This window comes from Corvus moneduloides, chromosome 4, assembly GCF_009650955.1.
Source record: "Corvus moneduloides isolate bCorMon1 chromosome 4, bCorMon1.pri, whole genome shotgun sequence".
NCBI classification, from domain to species: Eukaryota; Metazoa; Chordata; class Aves; order Passeriformes; family Corvidae; genus Corvus; species Corvus moneduloides.
The window spans coordinates 38,685,480-38,712,647 of record NC_045479.1 but is presented as its reverse complement, the minus strand read 5'-3'; the positions used below and the strand labels follow the sequence as shown (position 1 = coordinate 38,712,647).

At 36.0% G+C, this 27,168-nt stretch overlaps 1 protein-coding gene across 6 annotated transcripts in view; it reads right to left on the bottom strand.

The window, feature by feature from the left end:
- The window catches only part of ZFC3H1 (zinc finger C3H1-type containing), a 41,621-nt gene that overhangs the window by 7,530 nt on the left and 6,923 nt on the right, over positions 1 to 27,168 (bottom strand). The window contains exons 3-29 of one of the 6 annotated variants that reach the window (XM_032105458.1): positions 25,510 to 25,574; positions 25,051 to 25,249; positions 24,639 to 24,865; positions 22,936 to 23,059; positions 21,238 to 21,335; positions 20,093 to 20,296; positions 19,291 to 19,455; positions 17,564 to 17,701; positions 17,041 to 17,159; positions 16,553 to 16,699; positions 15,461 to 15,635; positions 15,110 to 15,241; positions 13,868 to 14,416; positions 13,675 to 13,784; positions 12,342 to 12,473; positions 11,247 to 11,368; positions 10,591 to 10,692; positions 10,102 to 10,218; positions 9,041 to 9,224; positions 7,096 to 7,282; positions 6,487 to 6,678; positions 4,351 to 4,588; positions 3,073 to 3,178; positions 2,780 to 2,978; positions 2,213 to 2,307; positions 1,206 to 1,316; positions 365 to 470 (exon numbers count right to left, since the gene is read on the bottom strand). In XM_032105458.1, the coding sequence (XP_031961349.1) occupies position 470; positions 1,206 to 1,316; positions 2,213 to 2,307; positions 2,780 to 2,978; positions 3,073 to 3,178; positions 4,351 to 4,588; positions 6,487 to 6,678; positions 7,096 to 7,282; positions 9,041 to 9,224; positions 10,102 to 10,218; positions 10,591 to 10,692; positions 11,247 to 11,368; positions 12,342 to 12,473; positions 13,675 to 13,784; positions 13,868 to 14,416; positions 15,110 to 15,241; positions 15,461 to 15,635; positions 16,553 to 16,699; positions 17,041 to 17,159; positions 17,564 to 17,701; positions 19,291 to 19,455; positions 20,093 to 20,296; positions 21,238 to 21,335; positions 22,936 to 23,059; positions 24,639 to 24,865; positions 25,051 to 25,249; positions 25,510 to 25,574 (4,238 nt within the window). In that variant the 3' untranslated portion in view covers positions 365 to 469. Of the gene's footprint in view, positions 1 to 364; positions 471 to 1,205; positions 1,317 to 2,212; positions 2,308 to 2,779; positions 2,979 to 3,072; positions 3,179 to 4,350; positions 4,589 to 6,486; positions 6,679 to 7,095; positions 7,283 to 9,040; positions 9,225 to 10,101; positions 10,219 to 10,590; positions 10,693 to 11,246; positions 11,369 to 12,341; positions 12,474 to 13,674; positions 13,785 to 13,867; positions 14,417 to 15,109; positions 15,242 to 15,460; positions 15,636 to 16,552; positions 16,700 to 17,040; positions 17,160 to 17,563; positions 17,702 to 19,290; positions 19,456 to 20,092; positions 20,297 to 21,237; positions 21,336 to 22,935; positions 23,060 to 24,638; positions 24,866 to 25,050; positions 25,250 to 25,509; positions 25,575 to 27,168 lie in introns of those variants that run through there. The other 5 variants (XM_032105453.1, XM_032105457.1, XM_032105454.1 and 2 more) reach the window with 5 other exon arrangements.

The window sequence follows — 27,168 nt, the reverse complement described above, 5'->3', positions numbered from 1 at the left end:
AGGTACCTAGAGACTTACTGTAGCAAAACTCAAACAGAGAAACACTCCCATTATCTCTGAAAGTAATTTAGGCACTTCTTTCACGAACACTTACTTTTCCTCTTAGAAGCAGGTGTTAAAAATACAGGAGAATCTGAGTTTAAGTCAAGGTACCTTATGACTAAATAGTGATCTCAAGTGTCTTAGTAACAATACTTCTACTGTGTAAGTGGGAAAACCCAAAACTGAACTTCTCAAGAGATATTTTGGTTAAAAAAAAAAAATTAATTTAAGTTGATATTAATAGACAATGTAAAAAAAACCCCATAAAGGTAATCTTTAAAAAAGGTTTAGATTAAATTTTCTTGAAAACCATTCATTTTACCTGTAGGTTGTCCACCAACTAAAAACAATAAGCAACAGTGTTGAAGAAGTTCTGAGGAGTCTTCACTCAGTATGTGAAGCAATACCATCTTTGCCTTTTTACTTATCTGAAAAGCCAAATAGGTACTTGTGTAGACTGACAAACCCAGACCACAAAGTGGTAAACTTCCTAAACAGCCTAAGCAAGCACCTTAGTAACCACAGTTAAGTAGCTAGTATAAGTTACAGATGGCTAATACTGTGGTGTCTGGCAATCCTGTAAAAGGCTGCTATCAAAAGGAATGATGGAAGAAAAAGGAAAAAAGATTGTGTATACATGACAAAGACATGTTCCTTTACAACCTCTTGCAGAGGAACAGGTCACCCTCCTGCATTAACTCTGCTGTGGAGCTTCTCCATGAACAGCTGAAACAATGAATCAAGGAGCTGGGGAGATCAGGACTAAACAGAATGGAAACTTTGCGAAGTAGAACTATTGTAAAACAGAAGGGAGACAACTGAAAGCCACAAGGAAGAGGAACACTACTAGCAGCAGTAACCTAAACCAAAAGTAAAACAAACAAAAAAATCATTTTGAGATGAACACACCTTTTACCATTCCCGTAGGTCAGAACTTCTGAAAGATTTCTCAAGTGGAAAATTTAAGCTGACGTGCAACTCAGTTTCATAAAATTATCTCCAATGTGCAGCAGGCCAGTAGGTTCTCTAAAGACTGGCCAATCACTTATTGAGAGAACTGAAAGTGATACACCCTTAGGCAAGTTATGAATACTCTGCTTTTGAAAATGCTATTTACTCAGACCCAACAGCTGTTTCTCAGAAATTCCTTAGAAAAATCTCACCAGTAGATCTGCCACAGATATGGGATTTGCTGGTTAACAACATCATCTGTAAGATGTTCTTTATAGAGAGGTGATGTAAATTCAATCGGCATTGGAAAATTCAAGAGATATCTACAAGAGAAAAAAGGAGTAGTAAACAAGAATATGCTTCTACATGGAAGAATTCTATGTAGACGTAATGTTCAGTTACGAAGTCCAGTTCACAAAAAATACTAAAAAAACATGCACTTTTCCTAGATTTCAGTTTAACTCTATCCAGGCAAAATCTGTACAGAAAGCATTACACAGAAATGTAGAATTAATACAGAAGGAAGGCATTTACTCTCTCATTATGCACGAAGTTAAATATTGCCTTATATTACAGACTTTCCCCTTCCTTCATAAAATACATCAAGTACATAACAAACGTAAGCAAGAACAAAATCTAACACCTAAGAGATAAAAACATTTCAAAAGCTCATCTGAATGAGCTCTAGCACGGAAGGTTTTTGCTTTGAAGACCTTCAGAGGCATCTATTTTGCTCATAGGGAACTTGCAGATTCCAAAACTTTTGTCTTTCAGTTAGGTGCTAATATTCAAGGGGAAAATCATCAGGCTATATACGAAACCTGCATCTTTTAATCAATACTAATGTGATTAATAACATGCTGGATGTCTTGACTGAGGTCTTTTACAAGTGCCTAAACAGTGTATTTCAGATACGCCATTTTAGGCTCCTAGCTTTAGGGGGGAAAAAAAAACCAAAACCTACTTTGGTATATATATGATTGATTTTCATTGCCCAGATCCAGACATTTGACTTGCTTGCTATTTTTAGATGCTCATGGTTTTATAAATTAGCGTCTATGCAAAAACAAGCGTAAACCTTATACTAAACCATCATTCACTGAAGTTCTGGCAAAACACACCATGCTAAAAAATAGAGTTTGAAAGTTCTGGGCTACCATGTTATTCATGAAAATGCCAATATTGCCAAAATTTAAATTAAAAATTATTCTAAACATACCTTAAGAGATCCATGGGACCATGCTGTTGGCATGTATTCTCAAAGAAAGCTGCCACGAAATCTTGCAACAGTGGAAGAATACTGCTTGACCTTTCCTGTTTTGTTGTTTGGGGGTTTTTTTTAAAAATAAAAAAATTAAAATCAAACATCAACCTGGAATATGGTGAGAGTAATTTAAGCAAAATAAGTAAGTGGCGTGTTTATCTCTGCAATGCTCCACTGTCTTCATTCTCTCAAGAATGAAGTTTAAATGGGGAAGTCAGCAGTAGGAAGAAGCTGAAAAAATATTACAGGGTGTTTTTTTTACTTTCTGTTACTCTTTCTTAAGATTAACACTGAATTAGAACAACCCAAACTACAAATTTATGATTTTACGTAATTTCTAAGATTATCTTTTATCATTTCACTTGTCTTGACAATTATACTTTTCCTATTTATATAAAGGAGTACTAGACATTACAAAAATATCACTAAGTTGAATCACTTTGACAAGCTTTTCAAACAACAAAAACCCCAAATTTTATAGAGCTAGCAGACCAGCAAACAAGTTTTGACATGGAGTATTACCTGTGAAACAAGAAATTTACACAACTGATAAAAAACTTCTGCATTCTGAGGATTCCTCTCAAAAGCTCCAATCCACACCTTGTGGGCATTTTCACTCTGCTCCATCTGCAAATACAAGGTGGCCAAACTCTCCAAGAGCTGACAGTTGTTAGGGCAGAGCTCCAGTAAAGATCTACAAAGTTCGGCAGCAGATTCCCACCTTAAAGAAAAGTAAAGGTCAGTTAAAAAAAAAAAAAAAAAAAGTGAGTCAGTGAGTCAAATACTTCAGTTAAGAATGTCTTGAAACAACTTACCTTTCAAGAAGTTTCAGCAAAGCTATCATGTTTCTGTAGAGAGGGAAGCAGACAGCTATTCTTTTGTCAGCCTCAAGGCTTTCATCAGTACATGTTTTGACTGCATCTTCAAAACAAAAGTAAAAAGTGAAGCCTTTACACCGCAAGCAGTGTCAAAGTTATGTGAAGCCTTAACATAATAAAATGTCTCCTTTAACATAAGGAAAATATATAATCTGAAAAGATTACTTCTGAAGGTGCTGGTTTTGCAAGTTATTAGAAATAGATGATCATCTTTGGAAAAGCTCTCTTCACACTTATCACCACAGTACAAAAACAAAAATCTTTGTTTCATCTCTTACTCATTTTAAAAACAGGAAACATCCTAACAATGAAACATTAAAGCAATGTTTCAGATAGAAGCATATGCCTAGATTTAAAATCACACACCAGGATTTCCAGTGTAGCTGCTGAAAGCTATTGAGACAAACACTAATGCAGGATATTATTTTTCTCCTCAGCATAATAAAAAGTTACCCAACAATGAACACCCCATTACCATAGCTAGACTGCCCTCACTCACACAGCTGGGCTACTCCATTGATCCTTGAGTATTTCAACACTGCACTACCACTGGAAGCATAGGTATATTCTCAGTGGCAACTCAATACTGCTGCTGGCTAACACACTAAATACTGACATTTATAAATACTATATAACAGCACTTGCCTGCTACTGTGAAGTCTACCTCTGACAGCACCACCATAAGTTAAAATTTCGATTTCTTCTAATATCTCCATTTTACACTTTAAGTAAATTGAATAAATTTTTTAAACTGTGAATTAAGATAAACACATGGATTGTTCTGCCTCTTTTAAGGAAATACACTAATATTTCAGGAAAGTAACTTTCCAATAAATACATCCTAGCGAGAGAAAGGGGGAAGGGTAAGAAAGAATGACAACTGAAGCTTGGCTTTATGCTTGCATAAGCCCAAAAAAATAGCAATGTCATACAATTACAAGCCACTGTCTGGTCTTTTTCTCTGAACGATCATATTCTATCAAGCTAAAGCTGTGGCTTGGAACCACAGACGCAAACCTCATGTTTGTTAAGCACCCAAGAACGTGGATTTTCCGCACTATTCTGTTCAAATCAAAATGAATACACTGGATTAATTCAATGGCTTAACAAAGTCATCAGCAATATTGCACTGCCTTGAAATTCCAGAAGCTGAATAATACTTCTTGAATTACAACGTGTGAAGAATGTATTAAATATTTACTGCCTTAATCTTACCTTCAAACATAGCTAAGAGTGTATCAGGATCAGTCTTCACATCTTGAACTGTCTGCCATGGTATTAAAAACGCCTCTTTGTGCACAATCCTTGAAGGACTGACATTAGCTGGATCATAGAACTTGACTGGGAGAACACCAAATTCAATTAAATGTATGTAAGCCAGCCAAGCCAAACAACGGTCACTTGCAGTAAGGTGTTCTGATATTATCTTTTCATTTGCTGATCTTAAAGCATTCTGTAAAAGTTAAAAGAAATACAATGCACCTCAACCACAAAGTCTTTAGAATTTAAGAATGAGAAAAGAAAACAGGAAGAGTAGGCTTCAATATTCTCCAAATTTTTCCATAGAAAAGACAGGAACTAATTCTTTATGTAAATCAGGATTATATTCAGCTTATGTGAAAGGGTGGCTATTCAAATTATGCCATTTCTAGTAAAAGGTTTGGAAAAACCACAGAAGATTCTTATTGCAAAAAGTGAAGAGAGACACTTTGAAAACATGCATCTCCCAACATATATGTTCCCTTTTCCTTCTCTATTCTCCTATTACCTCCAATTCCATAGAAGTAATACAGTAACACCAGACACAACTCATCTACAACCTGGATTCAACTAGGTTTTGTGCGTTTGGGGTTGTCTGTTCACCTTGGCATTTTTATGTATTAAATTCTAGTTGTAAAGGTACTAAGTTACAGCTATTCAAGTCTACTGAAAAGGCCACCATCTCTAGACATGATGTTTTAAAAGATGTTTTGAAATCCTTACTGAGAACAAGGATACTATTTCAAATTTTTCTACTAGTCACATGCAAAGATAGAACAGTCCAGTTAAACAAGCAGATCCCAAATAAAATAATTAGAGCATGCAATTAAATAAAGTCTAAACATAAATTCAATAGAACCTCATGACTAGTGATGTGTCAGCATTTTCCTGGACAAACACAGTATGATCAAAGAATGCATTTTTCAAGGGAATGAATGTACTTGCAAATTTATGCAAAATTCAGCAGGACACATGCCCTGAAGTAGGTGAAAACTGGTGTTTCAAAAGCATTTCACTTATTCACGCCACAAAATACTTAGAAATTGCTTTCAAGTTTTCCAATACACACTGCTATTTACTCTGAAGTAGCAGTTACTTTGAAATTATTTTCTCTGAAATATGATTAAATAATCTCTTGCCATTCTTTGGCAAGAGATTATTCAAGCCATTCTTTTCAATTACACATTTCAGATTCATTTAGAAAAAAAAAAGTTTAGCTTTGTGATGATGCTTTACAGAAAGGTAAGGGTAACCAACCAGTGTTATTCTCCCTGGATTCCCATGTTGATTTGACACAAGGAGTTTTTTCTCCCTCTGTTCTTTTTATTAATTCAGACTTATGCGTCTCAGTACCTTTGGAGAAAGCCAGCATAGCATTGCACTCTCCCATTCTAACTGGAGCCAGACAAAAGCCTGAAGGCCTAAAACTCTGTCTAAGGACAGGCTGCAGCAAGCAATAGGCGGCACCTGCTGGCAGGAATGAAACACCTTGCAACTGAAAGGACAGAGCTCCCACTTTGGGAGAGGATAATGTCCATTTCTCACCCTCAGCCACCACTTTTATCATCTACGCAACAGTTAACAGTCACCTAAATTATTTCTATATAGTTCTGGCCTGAGATAACTCAATGACTTCGGAGTTCATAGGAGAAATAAAATCTGATTTAACAGTCTCCAGATTGGAGAGCAGGGCAATACTGTTAGATAACTACTATATTCTTTCCCAAGAACTACTGGTTTGATAATTTCTGTGGCAATTTTGAATACCTAAGGCATTACTAACAGGCCCTTCACTGCAAAAACCTGATCTCTGGCTTACTAGAAACCAAAAAATAAAGCATCTCCCAGGGCATTATTTTGAGACATAGTAATCTAGGCTATTAGCTACTCAAACAAAAAAAGTAGGCAACGAAACCCCCAAAGGTATATCCAGATTACAACAGCATCATAGCTCAACACAGAAGCCTCTATTTGTTGAAGGAATTCTCCTAAAGGAAGGCACAGTTCCTCTAAAGTTCAAACTATCACAGTCACAGGCATTAAAAAGGTAAAGCTATGGAAACACTCCTGAGGTGGTAACTTGGAAGTTACCTGCAGCAGAACAAGAGCATTCTGATGTCTTCCTGTAAACAGGCTTAAATGAACCCTGTAGAGCAGAGTCTCCAGCAGCTGAAAGGACACAAGATTTGGATTTTCTCCTCCTTCTCTCACTTCCATTAGGAACTGCAGCATCCTCCCACAAACATAGTCCTTTCCATCAAAGGAATTCTCCAAATTCAAAAACTAGAGAGAAATAAATCATAATAATAACAATCACAATACAAGTAAGGCTTCTAGGTTAAAAATCATACAGATCACAAACTTCGAATCGTATCTTTTGCTAGCTTATGAACCGTGTTACCCTCCCTCACAAAGTTCCATATTAAACATATTAAACATATTAATTTAATATGTACAAGAACAGCCAAATTTTGCAATCAATGTAACATCTTGATTTTAAATAACTTTTACTACCTAAGGAAAAGTTATGATTTCTACAAATAACCTGCAGGAACTTGATTTGTTTCATTTTCAACTTTTGAGTTTTTAAAAAGGTACAGCGCTTTTTATTCTACAGTTTCCCTGTCATACATACTGACTTTATACAGTAGAAACACACTTACAGGAACATTTCACATATACTTCGAAATTTTTACTTACTGTCCACCAGATTTGATAAGAGGGAGCGTATTCCACTGCTGTTTCACACATTTCCTGTATTTCCTCCTTGGTTCCTCTTTTTGAGAAAAGTCTGAGGTAATGACACCAAATTTCAGGATTTTCTTTGTTGTTCTCAAGGGCTCGAGCCAAAACATTTAAAGTAGAATCTAAACACTCAGATGATGAGCTGTAAAAAATAAAAATTTTAAAAAAGCACTCTCATCAACTGTGTTGGTATTATGACTTGCACAACATCAAATGTGAAAATAGATGCTTTTAATTAGAATTAAAGTCACACACAGTACGCCATCTTTTTTACACGTTGTCCTTTACTATCACCAGGTTTCAAAGCTGCAGCAAGTTCTCAACCTTCAGAAGTTATCAGGTGCAATTATCATAGTGCACGGAAATAAGTATTCTATGAAGACTGCCAATTCTAATAAAAGAGTCCAAATTATTCAAAATGGGTAAGATTCATCTGTAAGCAAAGTTCTCAAGCTGCAAGGATATAAAGGCATTTACGTCATACAGGCTTAAGGACTTAAGTAGGGATTTTAAGAATGTAGTAAAGTAAGCTGTATTTTTGTTAAATATTTAATAAGTAATAGTAAAAGGATGAAATTTTCTACAGTCACTAAACAAAAGCCTTTACTTCAGCATACCATGCAGGTTCTCTAAGACATTAAAAAAAAGAAATTTGCTTTTTTGAGATAACGAATCATGAGATGACACCCACCAAGTAATATATGATTAGCTGAAATAACTGACTATACTGCAAACCACAGAGCTGAGCTTTAATTCATAAATACATCTTGCATAAAACCACAGAATACTTCTGAGGTCCCATTTGTTCTGAAATCATCTTTAGAAATTATTTTGCATGGACATTTATGAGAAGAAAAACACAAGTCTCAAAAAAAACCTTAACACAGCTAACCATGCATATGTCTGAAGCTTTCCCAATGCCACTACTTTCACCTGCTACAGCAGTCAAATTTCTTCAGAGTGCTGAGGAAGTGGGGAATGAGAGAGGTGGCTGTTTTATGAAAAGGATGCATATCTTCCACCAGGTTTTCTCCCTTTTCTTGGTTGTTTCCCAAGTACACTTATTTTTAGAAGGCATGCTCTTCTCATGCTGCCGCTTGCTGGTAATACTTTGATTACTGGTCTTTCCAGTTCTACCCCTTCTACTGCTCAGGCACCTATTGATACAGCTAAACTGATTTTTTCCTACATTTTCCATTATCCACAGTTTAAACAAGGCTTTTAAAGTAGATCTGCTCCTCTCCATTCCCCTTGCTTCCTGTTGCAGTTGCTCAGCTGTACCTCACTTAAAACTGAGGTTAATCGTCATAACGGATGAAACCACCATGACAGAATTCCTATTGAAATGATCTGATTGCCAACAGAAACACGGTACCCTGCAGTGTAAGTTTAAGGAAGAGAAGCTAGTGAAACTTAGAAAACCAACATTAAAAAAAAATATCACAAACTAAGAAACCAAGTGCTCAATTAGACCATTTCTACAGGGATAAAACCAACTAGCAGAACTGTTCTTATAAGAAAGTTTGCTGATGAAAGTAATTTCAAACATTATTCCAACCATCCACTCTGCAGAGAATGATTTGAGTTCACTGGTCCACCTTTACTGCAACATTCCACTGAGCACTTTTCAAACATGAACAATTACTTCTCCCACACTACCTTCCATCAACTTCCGCTCTGAATCAGAACCTACCCAAAGATAAACCATCAGTGTAATTTATTACTCATATACTACACTAAATACAGTAGGAAATATAATTTATTTTTTAACCTGAATTAAAGTAATCAATTATTTGTGCCATTGTTGGAGGAAGTTCTTTAACATTAAGTAGGAAACTTTATCATAGCATTATAGGTACATAGCTAATAGGTAGCAAGTGTCTAAAATGTAGCGACATACCCTTCATTTTGATTCAAGTATTTATATGCAAGTTTAATCCAAAGCTGTACATCACAGGGGTTTTCTTGGACACTTGCTTCCAAGTTGGAAATGTCATCAGTCTCACTTGTAAAATACCGGACATCATCTGGAGTCACCACAGCATCAAGCACTGGAACTCTTTTTTTATGTTCTGTGGGATGGGCTGTAAATAATACACAAATTTTAGAAAAAAAAATTTTCCTTTTCAAAACAGTAGTGATCTGTAACTCTCACAAGAGGTGGCATCTATATATTTCAAGCATAGCCATTGATCAGAACTAAATAGCATTATCCAGCATCCTTCAAACTGTATTGCCTGTAGAGAACTGGTTATATTTCAAATGTGAAGGAATGAAACAAATAGCAGCAAAGGCTGCCTTGATCAACAGACACCAGCTGAGGCAGATCATTAGGCACCATTAGGAACTAGACACATTTGACAAAGAAAAATTTTTCTCAATTCTGAGTCTCAAAAAATCCTTTTTAGGGGATCTGCTAACAAATGCTAAAGCTCCTACTTGCAAGAGTCACGTGTGAAACACTGGCAGGTTACTGATGCTCCAGCAGCTTCAAAATGCTGTTTAACAGCAGCTTTTTTTAACTCCTGAGGTCACAGAAAATACTAACTCTGTAAAAATTTAGGATGTTCTTCCACTTAAAGTTCGGGGGGAGGGGGAAGGAGAAGGTGGAGATGCTGAGGGAAAATAATTTTTTTTTTTTAATCCCAGGAGTGTATTGGCAAGGCTGAAACATTCTAGGGAAAAAGGTCTTTATGTTCCTTTTGAGAACAGGTAATTACAAATTCCACCTTAATTTCCCGTCACATTAAAGGAAAAAATCTAATAGAATTACAAGTGTAGGTCAACCTTTACCCATAAATTTATGTAAAATAAAGTTTGCATACAGGAAGTATAAAGTCAGGAGAACTATTAAAAGCACTGATTTTCTCAAGAACCACTTTAAAAACCAAGTGTTAGAAAGAAGTGGGTGGGTATTTTCCTCCAGTACTCTTTTTAAAGGCCACCACACATCCAGATTACCATATTTAATAGGTCCAACAAACTGTTCCTCTTCACTGCTGCTACTATCTAACAGAGGTTTTCTCCAGTACTTTGGTCTCCATTTCCGTTTCTCTTTCCAAGTTGTATGTGGAGGTGCTGTAAACAAAGTAGTAGAAACTCTTTCACTTTTCTGTATTCAAGAGTAAAATATTTTTCCTGATAAAGGTTTTAGATAAAAAGATTCTGTGAGTTCAACAGAAGTGTATAAACTTCAATACCACTCATTTAAAATTTATTGTGCTTAAGTGCATAAATAAAGTCTACAAATGGAACTCAAAAGCTATTATATTATTGCCTTAAAACAAACTCTGTGTTGTCTTGAATTCACCATTATCAGAATTTATAATACTAAGATAAATAAACTAAGCAACAATAAGAAAAAATATTCTTGGTTTACAAAATCATCGGGGTACTTACATAATTTTTAAAAGTTTATATATATTGCATTTAATCTACCAAGTTACTTACTGTGACTTTTACTCTCGTTGACATTGCTGGCCAGAAGAACAGCCATCTGATCCACTGACATACGATCTCGGTTTATACCAAAAAGTTTTTCAACATATTTTTCTGAAACAAGAATATGTGTAGCTTAAGATAAGCATATGGATGAAAACAGTTATGCAACTTAACAGCAACTTAATACAATCTATGCTAAAATTATGAACTATGACTGCTTTAAGATGCATGGCGATTTAACACACTAGCACAAAGAAATGAAAAAGAAGGAAGTGCTGTTTCGCAACTTGCCTATATGGCAAAGGCATTGTTATAAAATTCCAGCTCCACCAAAACAGGTCAGTCCAGTAGTTGCAGAAAGAACGGAGGAAGAGGAGAGTAAAGATTCCATGCTCACTGCTCCCCAACACCCTGAATTGCAGCAATTATATTTTTTAGAGTGAAATGTTTTTCAGATCAGTGATTGTTTTCGTTTTGTAAGATAACAAGGTAACTAAGTAACTACCCACTACAAAGGGCAGAAATGGACAACAAAAGAAACTTCATATAGCTGTATCTTATACATTGCTTCACATCAAAGTCCTTGCACCCACAGCTTTTACTGAAACCTATTCCTTCAGAAATGAATTTTTAGATACAAAAGAGAATAAAAGACTCTTAATAACCTGTGGCAGCACTGATTTCCTCATCAGTGCTTTTTTCTGAACAGCCAATCAGTTCCAAGTTGTAAGACAGAATATCCTGAAAGAGCTGCTTACGGCTAAGAGTGCAATCTTTCATGTGCTGCCTAAAACGAATAAATAAGCAATTAATACGTTTATCATAGCAACGAATTATTATGAAAGTTTTAGTACACACTTGGGTGAGGCATAAAGAAAACAATACCCACAAAAAAACCTACTGTTTGCTTTGATGTTTGGTTAAATATACCTAGGCCTTTTCTAAACTTAAACCTACGTAAGTAACTTATTCCTAGTCCTCATTATTTCACTACAGCCTTACTCTTTAAATTACATGTCTACACACTCATTTTGCAATAACACAAAACCACAGCACTTAGAACCTTCCACTTCAAATAAGGTAATTATAAGAATTAGTTATCGCTTTGTATTTTAAAGAGTCAAACAATGGTTTGATGACAACAGCTAAAAGCTGATCCAGAATAAAGCTCACTCCTATTTTTCCAGTAGCTAAGTTTTCATATTGAGTTCATTCCTAACCAATTCATATCCACTTGTAAATACACTGCACAACACTGTTAAACAAATTAATTTTTAATAAAATTTAACACCAGCCTTTAAGGAAACAAACTTAGCCAGTATTTTCCGATGGAACTAGAATTACAGTATTATTGTTTTTTTACTTAATCATGTATTTGATATACACGTTTCATCTCAAGTGTGCTTAACAGTATCAACCACTATGTGAGGCTCTACAATGTGTTGAAGTTATGCTGAAGTTGTATGAGACCAGTTCCATTTAAACTACTAGAAAGGTGAAATATTCTATAACAGGCCATACTACTTTTCTAAATGTACATCTAAAGAGCCTCCTCTTTTTTCACGGCTTAGATGAAAGGAGTTTTTCTTCCAACTTAGTATCTGCAATAGAGTATTAAAAATAACCTTGTCTAGAACTTGTGCATAGGATCACATACCCAGATCTTTCAAAGAAAAGAAAACCATACTTATTTCGGACTCAAGAGTCAGACATTTAGAAGAGAGGTTTAGTTTAAGTCAAGAAAATTAAAAAGTACTCACCACTGACAGTCATCATCATTACACGTGCCTGTTAAATCAAAGCGGCAGAAACACTGTTTGGGCTCTATCATATTACTATACGTTATTGAACTGAGGAACAGCTTTTCCTTCGTACGAAAATAAGGACTAAACCTAAAATGAAACAGTGAATTATTGTCATAAAAGTACACAAGGCAAGACATCAGTTTTCTAAAAAAAGTAATTAAAAATCACTTTCTGTATTAAATCTCATTATTTCCAAAACCCTGCTACTAATCAAAAGCATCATTAACCTACAGGCTAAGAACAAGAGGGAGAGGAAGGGAACAAAGGAGTACTTCTCAATCTAATCAAGCTCTCCTCTAGCATTCTCTTCTTTAGGTGCAGAACTTCAGGAATATGAAAACAGGAAGTGCAGTAAAAACCCAGTACAGAAAGCAAACTAATGAAAGTGCATTTCAGTAGTTTATAGAAAATCTCATCCTCTAGTCAGGATGACCAACATCAAATAAAAGTGTAAAGAGAACTGTTAAAGATGAACTTGAAGAAACAGTGGGGAAAAAAGACAAAACATATCAGCCTTAGAATGTATAAAAAAATGAAACCAGTCGTAGCTAAGCAGACTAATGCTTATTTTAAATCTTTAGCTGAAGTTTGACTACAGCAATTTTGGGATTTCTAGCTCCTTCAGGAACTGAAATCATAACCTGGAAGTCAAAATGAATACTCCTGCAAAGATGGCATACTCCATCTTCCACTACTTAAGAGCAAAGCAATAAAAAACCTGAAGCACATGGTAGGATACAACTACTCCAGTTTAAATTCCAGACTTTTGTTTTCTAAAATTTGATGTGCAGGAACAAAGTTCTCTCTAGTCAAAAGACAGATGTTCCAAATTGATTACACTTGCAGATGTTACTGTCAAGTCAAGATGAATCACTGTGATTATGCCTCTTTCCACTGAACAGGAATCCAAAAATAGATGATTGAGCCAATTTTGACTCAGACAATGTAAATCCTAGCCAAGTTCAAAGACTGCATAATTGAAATATGCTTCTTAGATTTGCATTATTCATACTGGATATAAAAATCCTGTTCTCAAACGCTTAACTATTTTTTTAGCTTAGTTGTATCAAACAATGTGCAATACAATGTAAAAGCAGCATATTGCATGGAAAAAATGACTGAATAAAATGATGAGATTCCCTAGACCAGACAATATTGTTTAGGGATAGCCACGTTTCTCACTAGGACTTGTCTTTGTGTACATGCCTGGGTATCAAGGAACAGCCCTGAAGAACATTTGAACAAGAACACCTACGCATTAGTCAAAGAGCTGATACAGTCTTCATACCTGTAGGATTTAAACAGTAGAAGAGGACTATGATATGGTCCAAATGGAAATGGTTTCACTTCAGCTTGTTTACTTTGTGATGTAAAAAAATCCATGTCCACTGAAATTTCCTAGGAAATAGATAAACAGATATACAGCAATTGCAATACCACCTAATAAAGACAAGCTTCATGTTTAGTTGTAAAACATTTACCTGACCACACAACAGATCTTCCTTAGGCACAATAAAGGCAGTACTTTTCATTAGCAGTTCTTTCAAGCTGTCAGCTTTAGCATAAAGTTTTTTCAGTTCATCAATATTCAACCCAAGGAACAGCTCAGGCTCCTCTGAAGCCTTTTTAGAAAGTTTGTTTATACTTTCTTGTTTTGGAGTGTCCATGTGTTTAAGATTTGGTTTAGTAAAAGAATTTGATTCTCTGAAAGATCTCCTTCGTTCTCTGTTTGTATTAGACAAAACTTCATCATCAAAGTAATTTTCTTCACTGTCCAAAGTCAATTTGTCCTGTGTAAGATCATGAAGCGACGGCTGAGGTAACGCAAACTCAGATTCTTCTTCTACATGAGGTGCAGTATTTGATTGCTCCTTGGTTTGAAGTGCACGGGCCTCCTTCAACTTCTGAATCTTTAGAGCATATTCATACTCTAGTTGCTGCAGTCGTTTTTTCTCTAGTGCAATCAATTCTGCTGAAGGCTTTTTTGGACTTGATGCAGGGGAGGTATCCAATTTCAGTATTTTGCTTGGCTGAAAAGAAAAAAATTCTCTTTATTTCAATTTTCTCATCTACTGATCTATCGACAGGAGGTAAAAACATAACAAAGATATTTAATTCAGAGCTTATAATAACATTTTAAACTCCTGCCTGAAGATTTCACCAAACAGCAGAAAAACCACGTAGGAGTTTGCCACAATTCAACTGGCAGATTTGCAGGTTTTGCAGTAAAAATTATCCTGCATCATGTACGGGGCTTCAACAGAAGTTCTGGCCCCACTTAAAAGGCGAGCTATAAAACAAGTACACACAGTGATGTTGGGAGTGGCAGCATTAAAATTGACAAAAATATTTTAGCCTTGTTTTCGTATATTTTTTCAAAACAATATCTGATCCCCTCTGCAGCAACTTTGCCTGATAGTTTTAACAAGATTATTGATGTCTACAGACAGCAAAGTATTTTCTTCCTTCTTTCACAGCCATACAGCTCCTCTTATTACTTATCTATAAATGACATTCCCCTAGCACAGAAATAAAGGTTTTGAAGAGTTTTCTTCCTCAAATCATTAATGCCTTTTTTGTTGAATTCTCAAAAACGCACAAAATCCAGTAGGAACACTCCCTACAATGTTTCTGAAATGTTTTCCTGAAATTCCACTTGAACTTTGTTAATCAAAATTTATACCCTTTTCCAAGTAGTTTGGTTTAAAAGCATGCTAACTTACACCAAGATGATCTTGCTCTAGCTTCCGTTTCCCAATTTCCTTACTTGCTACTGCTTTTGCTCGAGCAAGTTCTTCTCCATATTTTAATGCCAGAGCTTTTTTTACTGTAACTCGTTGTTGAACTTTATGTATCTGAAAAAATAAAAATAAAAACTAAATATTACAGCAAGATGCAAATTTACAGATATGACCAGATAATAAAAATATAATTACATGGAATTAATGAGACATAATATAACTAGATGGGAATTAATAATTAATTCAAAGAAAGCCTACTGCCTCCAAAAATCAGGCATCCCTTTTCAAGATTTCCAGCTCTAGGAAACAAAAACATTTCAGAGTGCAAGTTACATGTTCCTGAATCCTCTTGAGAAATGCCTTGTTAGCATTCAAGATCTTCTCTGTTGCTTGTAGCTGTTCAGACAGTTTGTTAATTTTATTTTCAGCAATTCGAACATTCTCTCTCTTCTTGGCCTGTTGTTGCAATAAATTTTTCAAGACAGACTCATCCTTCATCAACAGCATTCTGAAAGTAGAAAAGGAACATAACAATTTTTTCCAAAGGTAAGTTGCTTAGAGCTACCGCTGCTCCTCCAAAACTCCAGTTAATTAAGAACACAGCTCTCCTCACTTATAAAGAGACTACACATTAAGCCTCTCCAGATAGTCCTAACATCCGTAAGACAGTAAATACTGTCAATACAGCACATTTCATCATCCCAAGTTCAGCATGTAAGTATAATGCAGATGTAGTTACAAGGACAGAAGAAGGTAAGCAAATGTTCTATCTTTAATACTGTTTTTAATATAATGACAACCAAAACACATGTTCTTGCTTTCTGTTAAGTAACAACCTAGTTCCATCTTAGGGCACATACACACATTATTGGATTACAAGCCATAATATTATGGCACAACAATAGAGTAGATAAATACAAAAAGCTATGCATCAAAGGAAGCAAGATAAACACTTAGGTAGATGGGTGTGGATAAAGAGAGGAGGGAATACTGTCCTTCAGTTGATGACTGACCACAAACCAGTTTGTTCAAAAGACCATACCGTAATAATCAAGTGGCAAGAGAAGCTAAGTAGAGGATGCAAAGCACTTTTACTTCCAACCATAACTTGAAATTAGGGTGAGAAACATGGAAAAGGCATGCCACAAGAGAAAAGCTGTATTAGGTGACACAAATCATATCTGTCACTGAACATAAACAGCTGAAAACAGTTAGCATGAAAAATCATACGTAAAAGTTATCAAACACCACACTGGCACTACAACACAATTCCTTTTGCACAGCAATAGGATTAAAGCCTGAATAGTTCAAGACAACAGGAAATCAATCATTTGCTGTTTTTTAAATGCTACACATTTAAAAATATTATTTATTCTTTTCATCCTGCTAAGCAAAAGGTAGGACTTATGACAGTGAAATGCATACCGGTTTTTCTTCAGCTTTGCTTCCGCTTCTGTGACTTGTTTTGTCACTACTGCTATTCTCCCAATTCCATCAACTTCACCATCAGAATTTGCAGGGGACGAACTGTTCTTCACTGGATCAGACTTAATTAAGCGCTGTTTCTCACGACTGAAACAGAAATGTTCAAAACAAAGATGTTCAGTAGCTTCAACATTCATTTTAACGTGTACTCCCAAGAGCTTTTACATCTCCGAAGAGAGTAGCAGGACAAGATTTCAAGTTAAAAGAAAAAGTACTTTCCACAACTGCAATCAGTTACTATAAATCAGTTCAAATCCAAGGATTTTCTTTAGACCTCTATGCTGTCTTACCAAAAATTGCATGGGGGGAAAAACCTGAAGGTGATGGCAAGGTTTTCAAAATCAGATTTACCTTCAAGTTACAAAAGTAGACTAGTGAAGGGCTACAAATAAAACACATTTTACATTAACAATTAATCTAAGTTGCACCTGGCAATCTCTTCTTTTAGAAGTCTGTATTCTATTTTCTTATCTTCTGGCAGAGCCTCTGGAGTTCTCATTGGATCATTTTCTTTTTCTGATTTTGGAGGGGCTTTGATTTTTGATGCCTGTTACAATGAGACTCAAGTCAGTACCAGACACACTAGTTTAAAATACAGCTATCAGGTAGTATTTATAAGAGGAATTTCAGCACTAACTTAAAGCTGTTCAAGGCTAGTTATATCTTTTAAGCCAGTACTTTTTTGCTTAATAATGCACTGAATTTTAATTGAAAAAAATCAAACCAAAATATATTACAAGTTCTATCTTCAGGATGCCATCTTCAACAAAAAATTTTTATTTGCTTGTGCAATCCAAATTATAAGGTAATTGTCCAGACAGGAGTAATGTACACACTCTTACCTCCTTCTGATGCAATTCAGTATTTCTTGACCAAATTCTAAACTTTAGATTCTATATACAAAGAAAAATGATTACAAAATAAACCTATTAAAATCCGGACAGCATTTACCTCAACATTTCTCCTTGCTTCTTTTATCATAGATTCTAGTCCTCCAAACACACTGCTAGTTGAGTTAGAGGGCTCTCCATCAGACTCACTGTCATCTGAGTCATTTAAGGTAACCACAACAGACTTGTGTTTTGGAAGCTGCAGCAAGAATGTAAAAAGTTTTGTAGTTAGAAGAAAAAGTTAGAGATACAGGTGTAACAGAAGACATACTTACAAGATGAAAAAAAGAAGGTTAACTCCTTTTGTTATCACACACACCAATTCCACATTGTAAGAAAAAAAATAAGCACTTGAACATCTCCACAAGACAGTAACACTGTACATAGTCTTGACATTGTAACATGAAAGGTACTCCAACATCTTCAACCTACCCCCAAAAGTATCTGCAGCACATTTATGGCTCCATGGTCATAGCACAAATCTCAAACATCTAACTCCTACAGGTGATTAATTATTTTAATTGCAATTGAAATGATCATCTGTCACTTAGAAGGCATTTTTTCAAGTAACTCAGGAGTAACAACCAATCAAATCTGCATTAGAAATGGTGTGGCAGACATACCAAAACTCCCTCATCTTTCTGCTACACAGTTGCAATGTCTCTTGTACCACAGCTGTACTTAAGCTGATCTCACAGCAAGCTGCTCAGGCAGTTTAATTGGCAGAACACCAATAGAATGTAACAAATAGATGAAATCATGATTAATCACCTTTTGCCAACATAAATTTTAAAAGCTCACTGAAGATGAGGTGACTGCCATTCCAGCACAAAGAAAAATGCAGAAACAAACAGACAATCTAGATTAACCTCAAATGCTCTAGGAGTTACAGCTTGGAAAAAAAGCAACTTATTTCACATTTCCAGGACTGCTCCTCTGATCTCTCACGGTACATCTGGACAACTGTATTTATACATTACATCCTTTATCTCAGGATAGAACCTTGATCAAAGCTCTAAGTGTCTTTTAAAGCATTAACCCCATCAAAAAACCACCATTTTTAAAAATGAAAAATATTCAAATTTCCACAATCAGTTCTTTTTGATACTCCTTCTGGGCAATTCTCAAGATATGGGCTGTATTTACTACTTCTGAATGTACTCCAGCTGCATCATTTTTCACCACAACAGGACAGGCGGGTGAAATTCTAGTTTATGCTCATGCAAGGCACTGGTCCCTTCCTCACAAATACTCTCTTCCAGCCACACTCACAGACATGCTAACTCTGACATACATATACTATCCACTGAAAAAATTCAACTCCTCCTAGAAGGAAAAGTACTTTTCCCCCCACAGAAGTTAGTTTTCTAACCAATCTAGCATGTTAAAGTAAGTTCAGCCACGGGACTGGTGCTTCAGACCCCACTGTAAAGGAAGGGAGACACCAACTGACCAGGTGCAGGAGGAAGAGCAAGACTACCTCTGCTTCAGCAACAGTGTCTGTGCTAGTCTGGATGAGAAAATAACTGAACTGTATTTACAATCTCTTAGTTCACTGCATGCTGGCATATTTTGATGCTCTCTTCAGCTATAAATTCTTGCTTCAGTGTCAAATTCTTTCTAGAAGAGAATATGGATTATCAAAGTGACTAATAATTCAGATGCTTAACTGAAGCTTCACTCTTCCGTGCTGTATCACTAGAAAACCTAAGTCTAAGTCTGCTCTTCACTTCTGAGCTCAGTTTCAACTAACAGTCTTATTAGTAGGAAGCACCAGTATTTCCTTACTGTGATCACTGCTCGTGGAAGCCTCGGTACTCTAACAAACTTTGTATTTTGCACCCGTGGCTGAGACACAGTATTAATACTGACAGCAGACAGATTGCTTCTTGGCACAGGTTGCAAGTTGTCTGGAACAGGAGGGGAAGGTGGACCACTGTTACTTGACGTTTCCTAAAAAATAAAAATATAGTCTTAGAAATACACACCATCCATAGCTATTTTAAAAAGTATCAGTATAAATGAGACTGTTTCATACATGCTTTGGAACTTGAAAATGTGATTTAGGCAGACTATCCAAATGTATTAGACAAATGTTGCAATTCTGCAGTAATATCAAAACAGCACACAAGAACAGACCAGTTATTCACAGATCAACTGCAAGAGACCTTTAAATAAGGGCAAAATCAACATATACTTTCAAAACTACAAGCTTAGCTTCTCACTACAAAAGAAACCCTCAAAACAACAAAAAACCAAAACAGTTAACCTCTCCCAATTCCTTTTCCTGGAAGGCTGAAACAAATTTACTTGTTTTACTTTCTAACTGAAAGTTGAAAAGTAGTAAACATTTTCTAGCAGAAAACCCTCACTCCCTTGAACTTACTCCATTATCAGTACCTTGAACTTTCTTAATTGCTTCAGAAATAACAGGCAAGGTGCAATTTGCAACTCCAGAGTGGCTCTTGATTTTTTTTAAGTCTCCAGAAATGCAGCATAAAACCCCTGTAAGCCTGACGTTAGCAAGTCACATTGAAATCTCGATCAAGATTGCCATCTAGAGGCTTACATTCAAAAAACAATGGAGTACCTCAGCTCTGAAAGCACGTTTGTTGGCTAGAGACTTGAGTAATTCTTCTCGTAAGAGCATCTCCTCCTCCTCTTCCTCATCAGCAAATGGAGGTTTTGGTGGCTGTTCAGGTTCTTCAGGGGGAAGAGGGGGAAGAGGTGGAGGTGGCTCAAGAGAAACACAGGGAATACCCTCCATGTAAAGATGGCTCAAAGATGGTACAGGCTGAGAATAAAAAAGTAAAACAAGGGTTTGAAATGTGAAAATAACTACTACTTTAGCAGAGGTTTAGACCTAAATTATTCCATGGTTTAAAAGTAACGTAAACTGTGTCAGTTTAACATTCAAACTGCATTTACATGACTGTCAAAGGCTGTCACTGAACTGTTAGTAATGTCTCACAGTGGTTAACAGAAGCAATAAAGTTAGATTTGGATAGTGGAAGCTGTGGAGACATACAAACTAAACGTAAATGAGAACTGGAACCAGAGATAGTCTAGCCAGGGAAACATAGTTAACCAGCAGTCTTTAAACAGTTTTATGAAACTGTCTTAGCTAACAAAATTACAATTTCCCTTAGTCAAAAATTCAGAAGCTGTATGTGAGAGAGAATGGTACATTTCTATCGCTTTTCTAAGAAGAGTAACAATCATTCAGTGAAAAAAATTGGTAGTGAAAAAACCCCCACACTAATTAAATTTCCATGTGGACTCTTAGGTGAGAAGACAGAAAACACAGCCAAAAAGCACAAAGTTTGAATGAGTGATGAGCTGTATTTCTTGGCTTTTCCCCCCTCTAGGTAACAAGTCAGAGAATAAGCTTGTCTACCTACATACATGGCCTAGAGATAAGAGGCAAAGTTGCCTTATGCTAACAGTCAAATTCGTTTTTCTTTATGTGCTTCAGACAAGTTTTGCTTTCTGTATGAAAAAACGCAGCTCTAACAATGAAGAGAATTTCAATTCAATAGGGAAAACCTCCATTAACCAACAACTGCATCAGCCAAAAGATAGGTGAAATAAAATTTTAAAAAAGCAACCACAAGTCTAACAGATAGTTCAAGGGAATCATTAAACAGAGAATTGTATCAAAACCAGAATCTAAATTTAATCCTAGCTTTAGCATTAGAAATCAGATACCAAATGAGAATTATCAGGGTTACTTACTGGAATTGGAGGAGGTAGTGGCAAGGAAATTGGTGGTACTGGAGGTGGAAAATATCCTATTGGACATTCAAAGAAAGGAGGCTGCACTGGGGAAGAAGCTGTAATTAAAATACTGAATGTAAGAAATCTGACAGGTATTTACTAAACAACAACTCACACTTTACGTCAACTGATTAAATGAAGCAGGAGGAGACAAATGTTTTTACTATGCACTAATTTCAAACTTAACACCAGACACAGCACAGCGCATTTTTTTTTACACATATGTATATTTTAAAAAAGAGTAGTTATGTTTGCTTTTCCTGTTTTACGTACAAAATATAAGTGCAGCCAACCAGTACTGCTGAGGTAACGCAGCCCTCATACTGGATTTATATTGCAAGAATTTACCTTCTAAAACAAGGTATCTCAGTTGCCTGACTACTGTCTACCAAAATGACAATACAACACAAACTAGGACAGAAGCAGACCCAAAGCACAGCTGATAAATTCTGAAACATTAAATGAGAGATTGAGATGCTTTATCAAGAGAGATTTGTAGCTTACACATACAAAACACCAGGTGCATATTTTAGCAATGTAAGGTATAAGGAAGGCTGACCAGAAAGGAGAAAAAATAAGAAAAAAAAAAAAAAAAAAAAGAGTGGAAGATGAAAAGCAAGAGAAAAGAAGTAGCCAATCAAGTAGTGTGCTTAATGAAATTTTCTCAACTCTCCACATGTTGAGATGGAACACAGAAACCCGACTACCTTAAATGTACCTCAAACTCAAGAGTCAATTAATCATTTAGGCTGGAAGAGACTTCTGGAAGATATATGACCCAACACAAGTGCCCAAAGCAGGGCTGCCCCCAAAGTCAGGTTATTAAGTTCCAGGTATACCTGACGATGGAGATTCCACAATATTTAAACCTGCTCTAGTGCTTGACCATCTTCTATCTATGCAGAATTTGTTTTGTTACAATTTAAGTGTTGTTACTTGTCCTTCTGTTGCCTACTTGACTGAAGAGTTTGGTCCTGTCTTTTCTGTAACTGTCCACTAAGTAGCTGAAGACAAGAGCAAAAAGCCTTCCTTAGTGTTCTCAACACAAATGCAGCTTTCTCAGTCTCATGCTGTAAGCCAAGTGCTTCAGTCTCCCAATGAACTTTATTGAAAACCAGGCCTGAAACAGTCTCCCTTAGTCAAAAAGGTCTTTTGCTAGGCTCATTTTAGAATGTCACTCTTTTGTACCATGAAACCAGAAAACTGGCAATCTTGACAGTGTTTAACAGCCCCCTCCAATCACTGACCCCCGACAGTCACAGTGCTACAACCCAGGCTACGGTTTGCCTGTCGCCGAAAGCCACACTGCTGACCCATGTGCCACTCAATGTCCACTGAGACACCCAGGCCCTTTTTTCTGCAAAGCTGCTGCCTGTCCAGTCAACACCCTGGGGCCCTCACTTTCTGCACAGCTGATTGAGAATATACAAGCATAAAACCTACAGTACTGCAACGAGAAAAGAATACCCTGAAGACCTTAAAAATACCACTACAGCAGAGACAGAGAGTCAGGGTTAAAACAATTGGCTCATCTTAAAATTTTAGTTCTATAATTCAGACAGCTCAAAACAAACTCTTTCTAGAACAGTGGCTTATTTCCAGCATCTTACCTATTTTTACCAATCACCATAACAGAAAATTGTAACTAAGTCTTACCTGGTGAGTTAGTTTCACTGTCTGTATCCATAGCAACTTCATCATAATTATCATACTGATATATGCCTCCTGCACTCTCCGTAGACTGCTTATCCAAAGACCATCTCAGGTCTGTATCTGAAGACTAAACACACAAAAAAAGTATTTTATTTAGCTGGTCTTACATCATTATTTCAGAGTAAACCGCTAAGAAATAAATTTTGCAAAAAGGCCTTTACAATTTTTTCCTCTAATTGCTTTATAAATACAATTTACTTATCTTGTACAAGAAGATGAAACTGAGTATTACCTTTTAATCAAATCCACTGCAAGTAGCGACTAGACAAATTGACAGGCAGTTTTAAAACTGTATCTCTTCCAGGATGATGGGGTGGGGGGTGTTATGATAGAAAGAAAGAATTTTTAAATACCTAGTAGGTCCTTATATATCTGTTAAATTGGCATGGTTATATATTTCTGAAAGACTGCAAGAGAATTAAACGCTTTATTATTTCTGGTAATCTGCCATGTTAACTACCAAGAATGCTTGAACTACCCTTGCTAGAAACAACTCTCAGGTGAAGAATCTTTTTATTGTCCCAGAAGGAGGCATATACCACACTGAGACAAATCCAGAGACTGTCAACTTAAAAATCAGGTTGTTTAAAGAATTCCTAACACTGTACAGATGCCAATCAATGTTCCAGACTGAAAACATGCAGAACACCTAACTATGACCTCTTAGACTCCTTAACTTGTATCTTTCAGAGGCCTACAGAAGACATTTTGGTAGCTTTTAGAATATCTAGTTTACAGTCAAACATTTTTAGTCTCAATTTTCCACTCAGTATTACTGTAAATATGATTCTTCTACAACACAAGCTCAAACAGGGAGCCCCAATTCCCTTAGATGCTGTTTCTTCTTACAGCATTAAGCACCAAGCACTTGAAGCATACAGCTGCAGCAGCTGTATTGCTTCCAGGCTGCAACAATTAATGCTGAAGAAACAGTCCTTTTTTTTCTGTAATGTACCAATGTTTTAGAGACAGAACATTGGTTACTCAAGTGCCTTTTGCTAATCTCAATATGAGAGAACAAGTACAGCCTACAAGTGTAGCATGATGACCACTGCAGTGACTCTAGTACTTAATCAATTTGACACTATGTGAGGTTGAACTAATTATCTTTTGTCTGGGCATATCTTATGTCTCAACAAAATATATTAAATACTACAATTGAAAAATACTACAAAGCAACCAAGCCCTCCAATGACATTTCAAAAGAAGCAAGCCACTGAAGTTGTATACACAGAAAAAGTTTGAAAATGTGGGGAAGAAAACCCAGAAATCTAAGGGAAGAAAGCCAAAGAAGTTTCACTGATTGGTTAGTGTTAAATTACAGGCTGCTCTTTGATCACAATGTTCAAAATGTCTTTAGGAGAAAAATGCTTTACCAGTAACTTACAAATGTACAACTCATACAAAACTGTTTTTCCAAATCCAAAGGGAACGCTTGTCTAGCATGGGATTAAAACATGGTAAACACTGAAGTATTTTGACCTTTTCTTTCATTGCTCTGTTTTGATTATTCTAGGGGTAGAGAAAGCAGGGAGAAGAACAGGGGGATGCAGACAGGATGGTGACACAAAACCAGGTGGGGCAAGATAGAAATCATTCATGAATCCTAAATGTAACACCAGAACACCATGTAAGAAATTTGTTACCCTGCTTCTTGATCTCCTCTTTCCTCCAACTAGCTTCATGAATCGATTGTACTGCTCTTCTTGATTTGAGAGGTCCCTAATTTTTCTTATTTCTTCTTCTCTCTTTCTTCTCTCCTCCTCCTCTTCTTGTTTCCTCTGGTCTTCCTCTTTCTGCCGCCTGTCTAGCTCCTTTTGCTGCTGCATCTTTTTTGACGTCTTTGTCTGTTGCTTCCTCAAAGTTTGCTTGCCTTTAAATAAAAAGGTATGTGATTAACTCCATTTTACCTAATTGGCTCCACCTATTCCTAGATTCTTCAAGAGCTTTGAGTAAATGTAAGAGTTTAGAATGACTAAAGGCTCATTGCTCACGTAACTTTTTTTTTTTTTGAGGCCACAACACTGACAGCCATTTCAGTAACATTAAACTTATTACCTGTAGTGCTAGGTTTTTTTGTTGAATGTGCTTTTGTACTGGCTTTGACTTTCTGTGTTACACTTTTCGTTTTTGTTAATTTTTCTTTGCTTTCCTTCATCACCTGTTGTTCTTTTTGCTGCCATTTTTTACTAGCAGACTGAAGTGCAAGAAGCCTAAGTTGCAATTCAGACATCTCCTCCTCATCATCAAGCAGCTTCTTGAAAAGAAAACAGAAGAAAGGACAAGACAAGAAGTCAAGAAACATAATTTAACAACTTTTTCTTCACAAGGTCCTTTGAAATCTTTCCCAAATATTTTTACTAAAAGAAAGCTCAAAAATCCTACTTTACTGGTAAGTATAATTTGTTAAAAATTGACAGTTCCTATTACTGGACTGTTTCTGGACTGCCATTTGGAAAAAGCCATCAGAAATTCATAATGCAATCATGCCTCATCTATGGAGGAATACTTTCTTACCTTTTCAGATGCAACATCGGAACTGCTAAGCTTTCGCACTGATGTTTGTTCTTTGTCTTCTGTACCTTTCAAGAGAAAACATACCGTATTTTTGAACAAGCTGTTTCTCTTGAGACAGAGCTACATTAAAATGATACATGAAATTTAATCTATACAAACATATTCTATCAGTATCACTGACACACAGTATAAAACAATAGCAGTGGTACATGTAAGACTACATGAACAAACATTTGTAGAAAGTTGGTATGTCTGATAAAATCCACATCCTCACAACTCCATAAGCCTAAGGCAAGATTTGTCATTTCTTAGTAACTCCTGTCTTAAGGTTCGCATGTAGTTCCTCAAGAAGCAGAGAAAAAGAGATTTGCAGACAAGGGGAAAAGAAGACTTCTTGTCATGTGTTTTATACTACCATCTCATAGCAGCTGCTGTCCTGGGCATCTCATATTTCACTGGCAGCTATTTTGAGTAACTGGTCGTTCTTTTGCAGAATATAAAGGCCCAAAGCAGCAGTAAGAACACATTTGCTCCATTTCACACCAAAGGAAAACAGAAAAAAGTTATAATATGGAAATGCATAGTACAGTACTCCTTTCCCACTAAACATTTAGATGTTAAAATATTAATTTCTTAGACTTCCCAAAATACAGCCAATTCTCATAGTGTATATATGTATATACACACATATTAACATATTATATTTTACACATAGTATATAATGCTGTATATATTGCAGTATTACCTACTTTATTATAGCACAATTATATTATAGTAATATAATTGGCAGCAAAAAAAGTAATTATGGACTTTTTATATAACCATACATATATGTTTATATGCATCAGGCAAGGAGGAAACATTTAGAGAAACTTGGAGTTCTTTTCCTATATTAGTCTTTCTTCAAAGAGAGATTCCTTCCCACAATTCAAATTGGTGGAAAATAAATTCGGATTCTGTACAGCTTTAATTCTTCCTAGCATTTTATGAAAGCTTCATTCAGAAAGCCATGGCTTAAAGTACACCAAGATCTTATACATAAACGAATATGAAACTTAAAAAATGCTGAACCTCCTTGCACATGCATGTGTTTGTTAAAAATGCACATACAAAAGAAAGAGTAATATCTAATACCCATATGAACTATAGAAGAAAATTCAAAAAAGTTATTATACTAAGTAAAGTTCCTAACCATCCAGTTCACAGGATGGAAGTAGGAAGACAGATAGTAGTTTTTTTTGATGCAGGCATATGAAGGGACATTCTGTACACACCAGAAGGGGACAACATGGACACAAAAAGCTAATGCACAACATGGGAAGGAAAGTACGGAATACTGTCAAAGCCTGTCAGAGCAGCTGAACCACAGCGAATTCATTTGAGAGAGACTCAAACTTCCCTGAGTTTTAAGACAAGTTCCTCAACTTTTACAGGTCCGTAGAAACATCCAGTACACCATTTAAAAATAAATAAAATGGGAAAATCAAATTTTGCTGATTTCCCAATACATGCAGCATGTATAGTGGCAGTAAGGAGATTAATGTAGTATACATTCACTTAATACACATGAATCTGCAATGACTCCAATCAGCTGAATTCTTCTTTGGAAGCCTGCCTTATATTGTCATAAACATTCAGTCATACATAACCTGTCTGCTT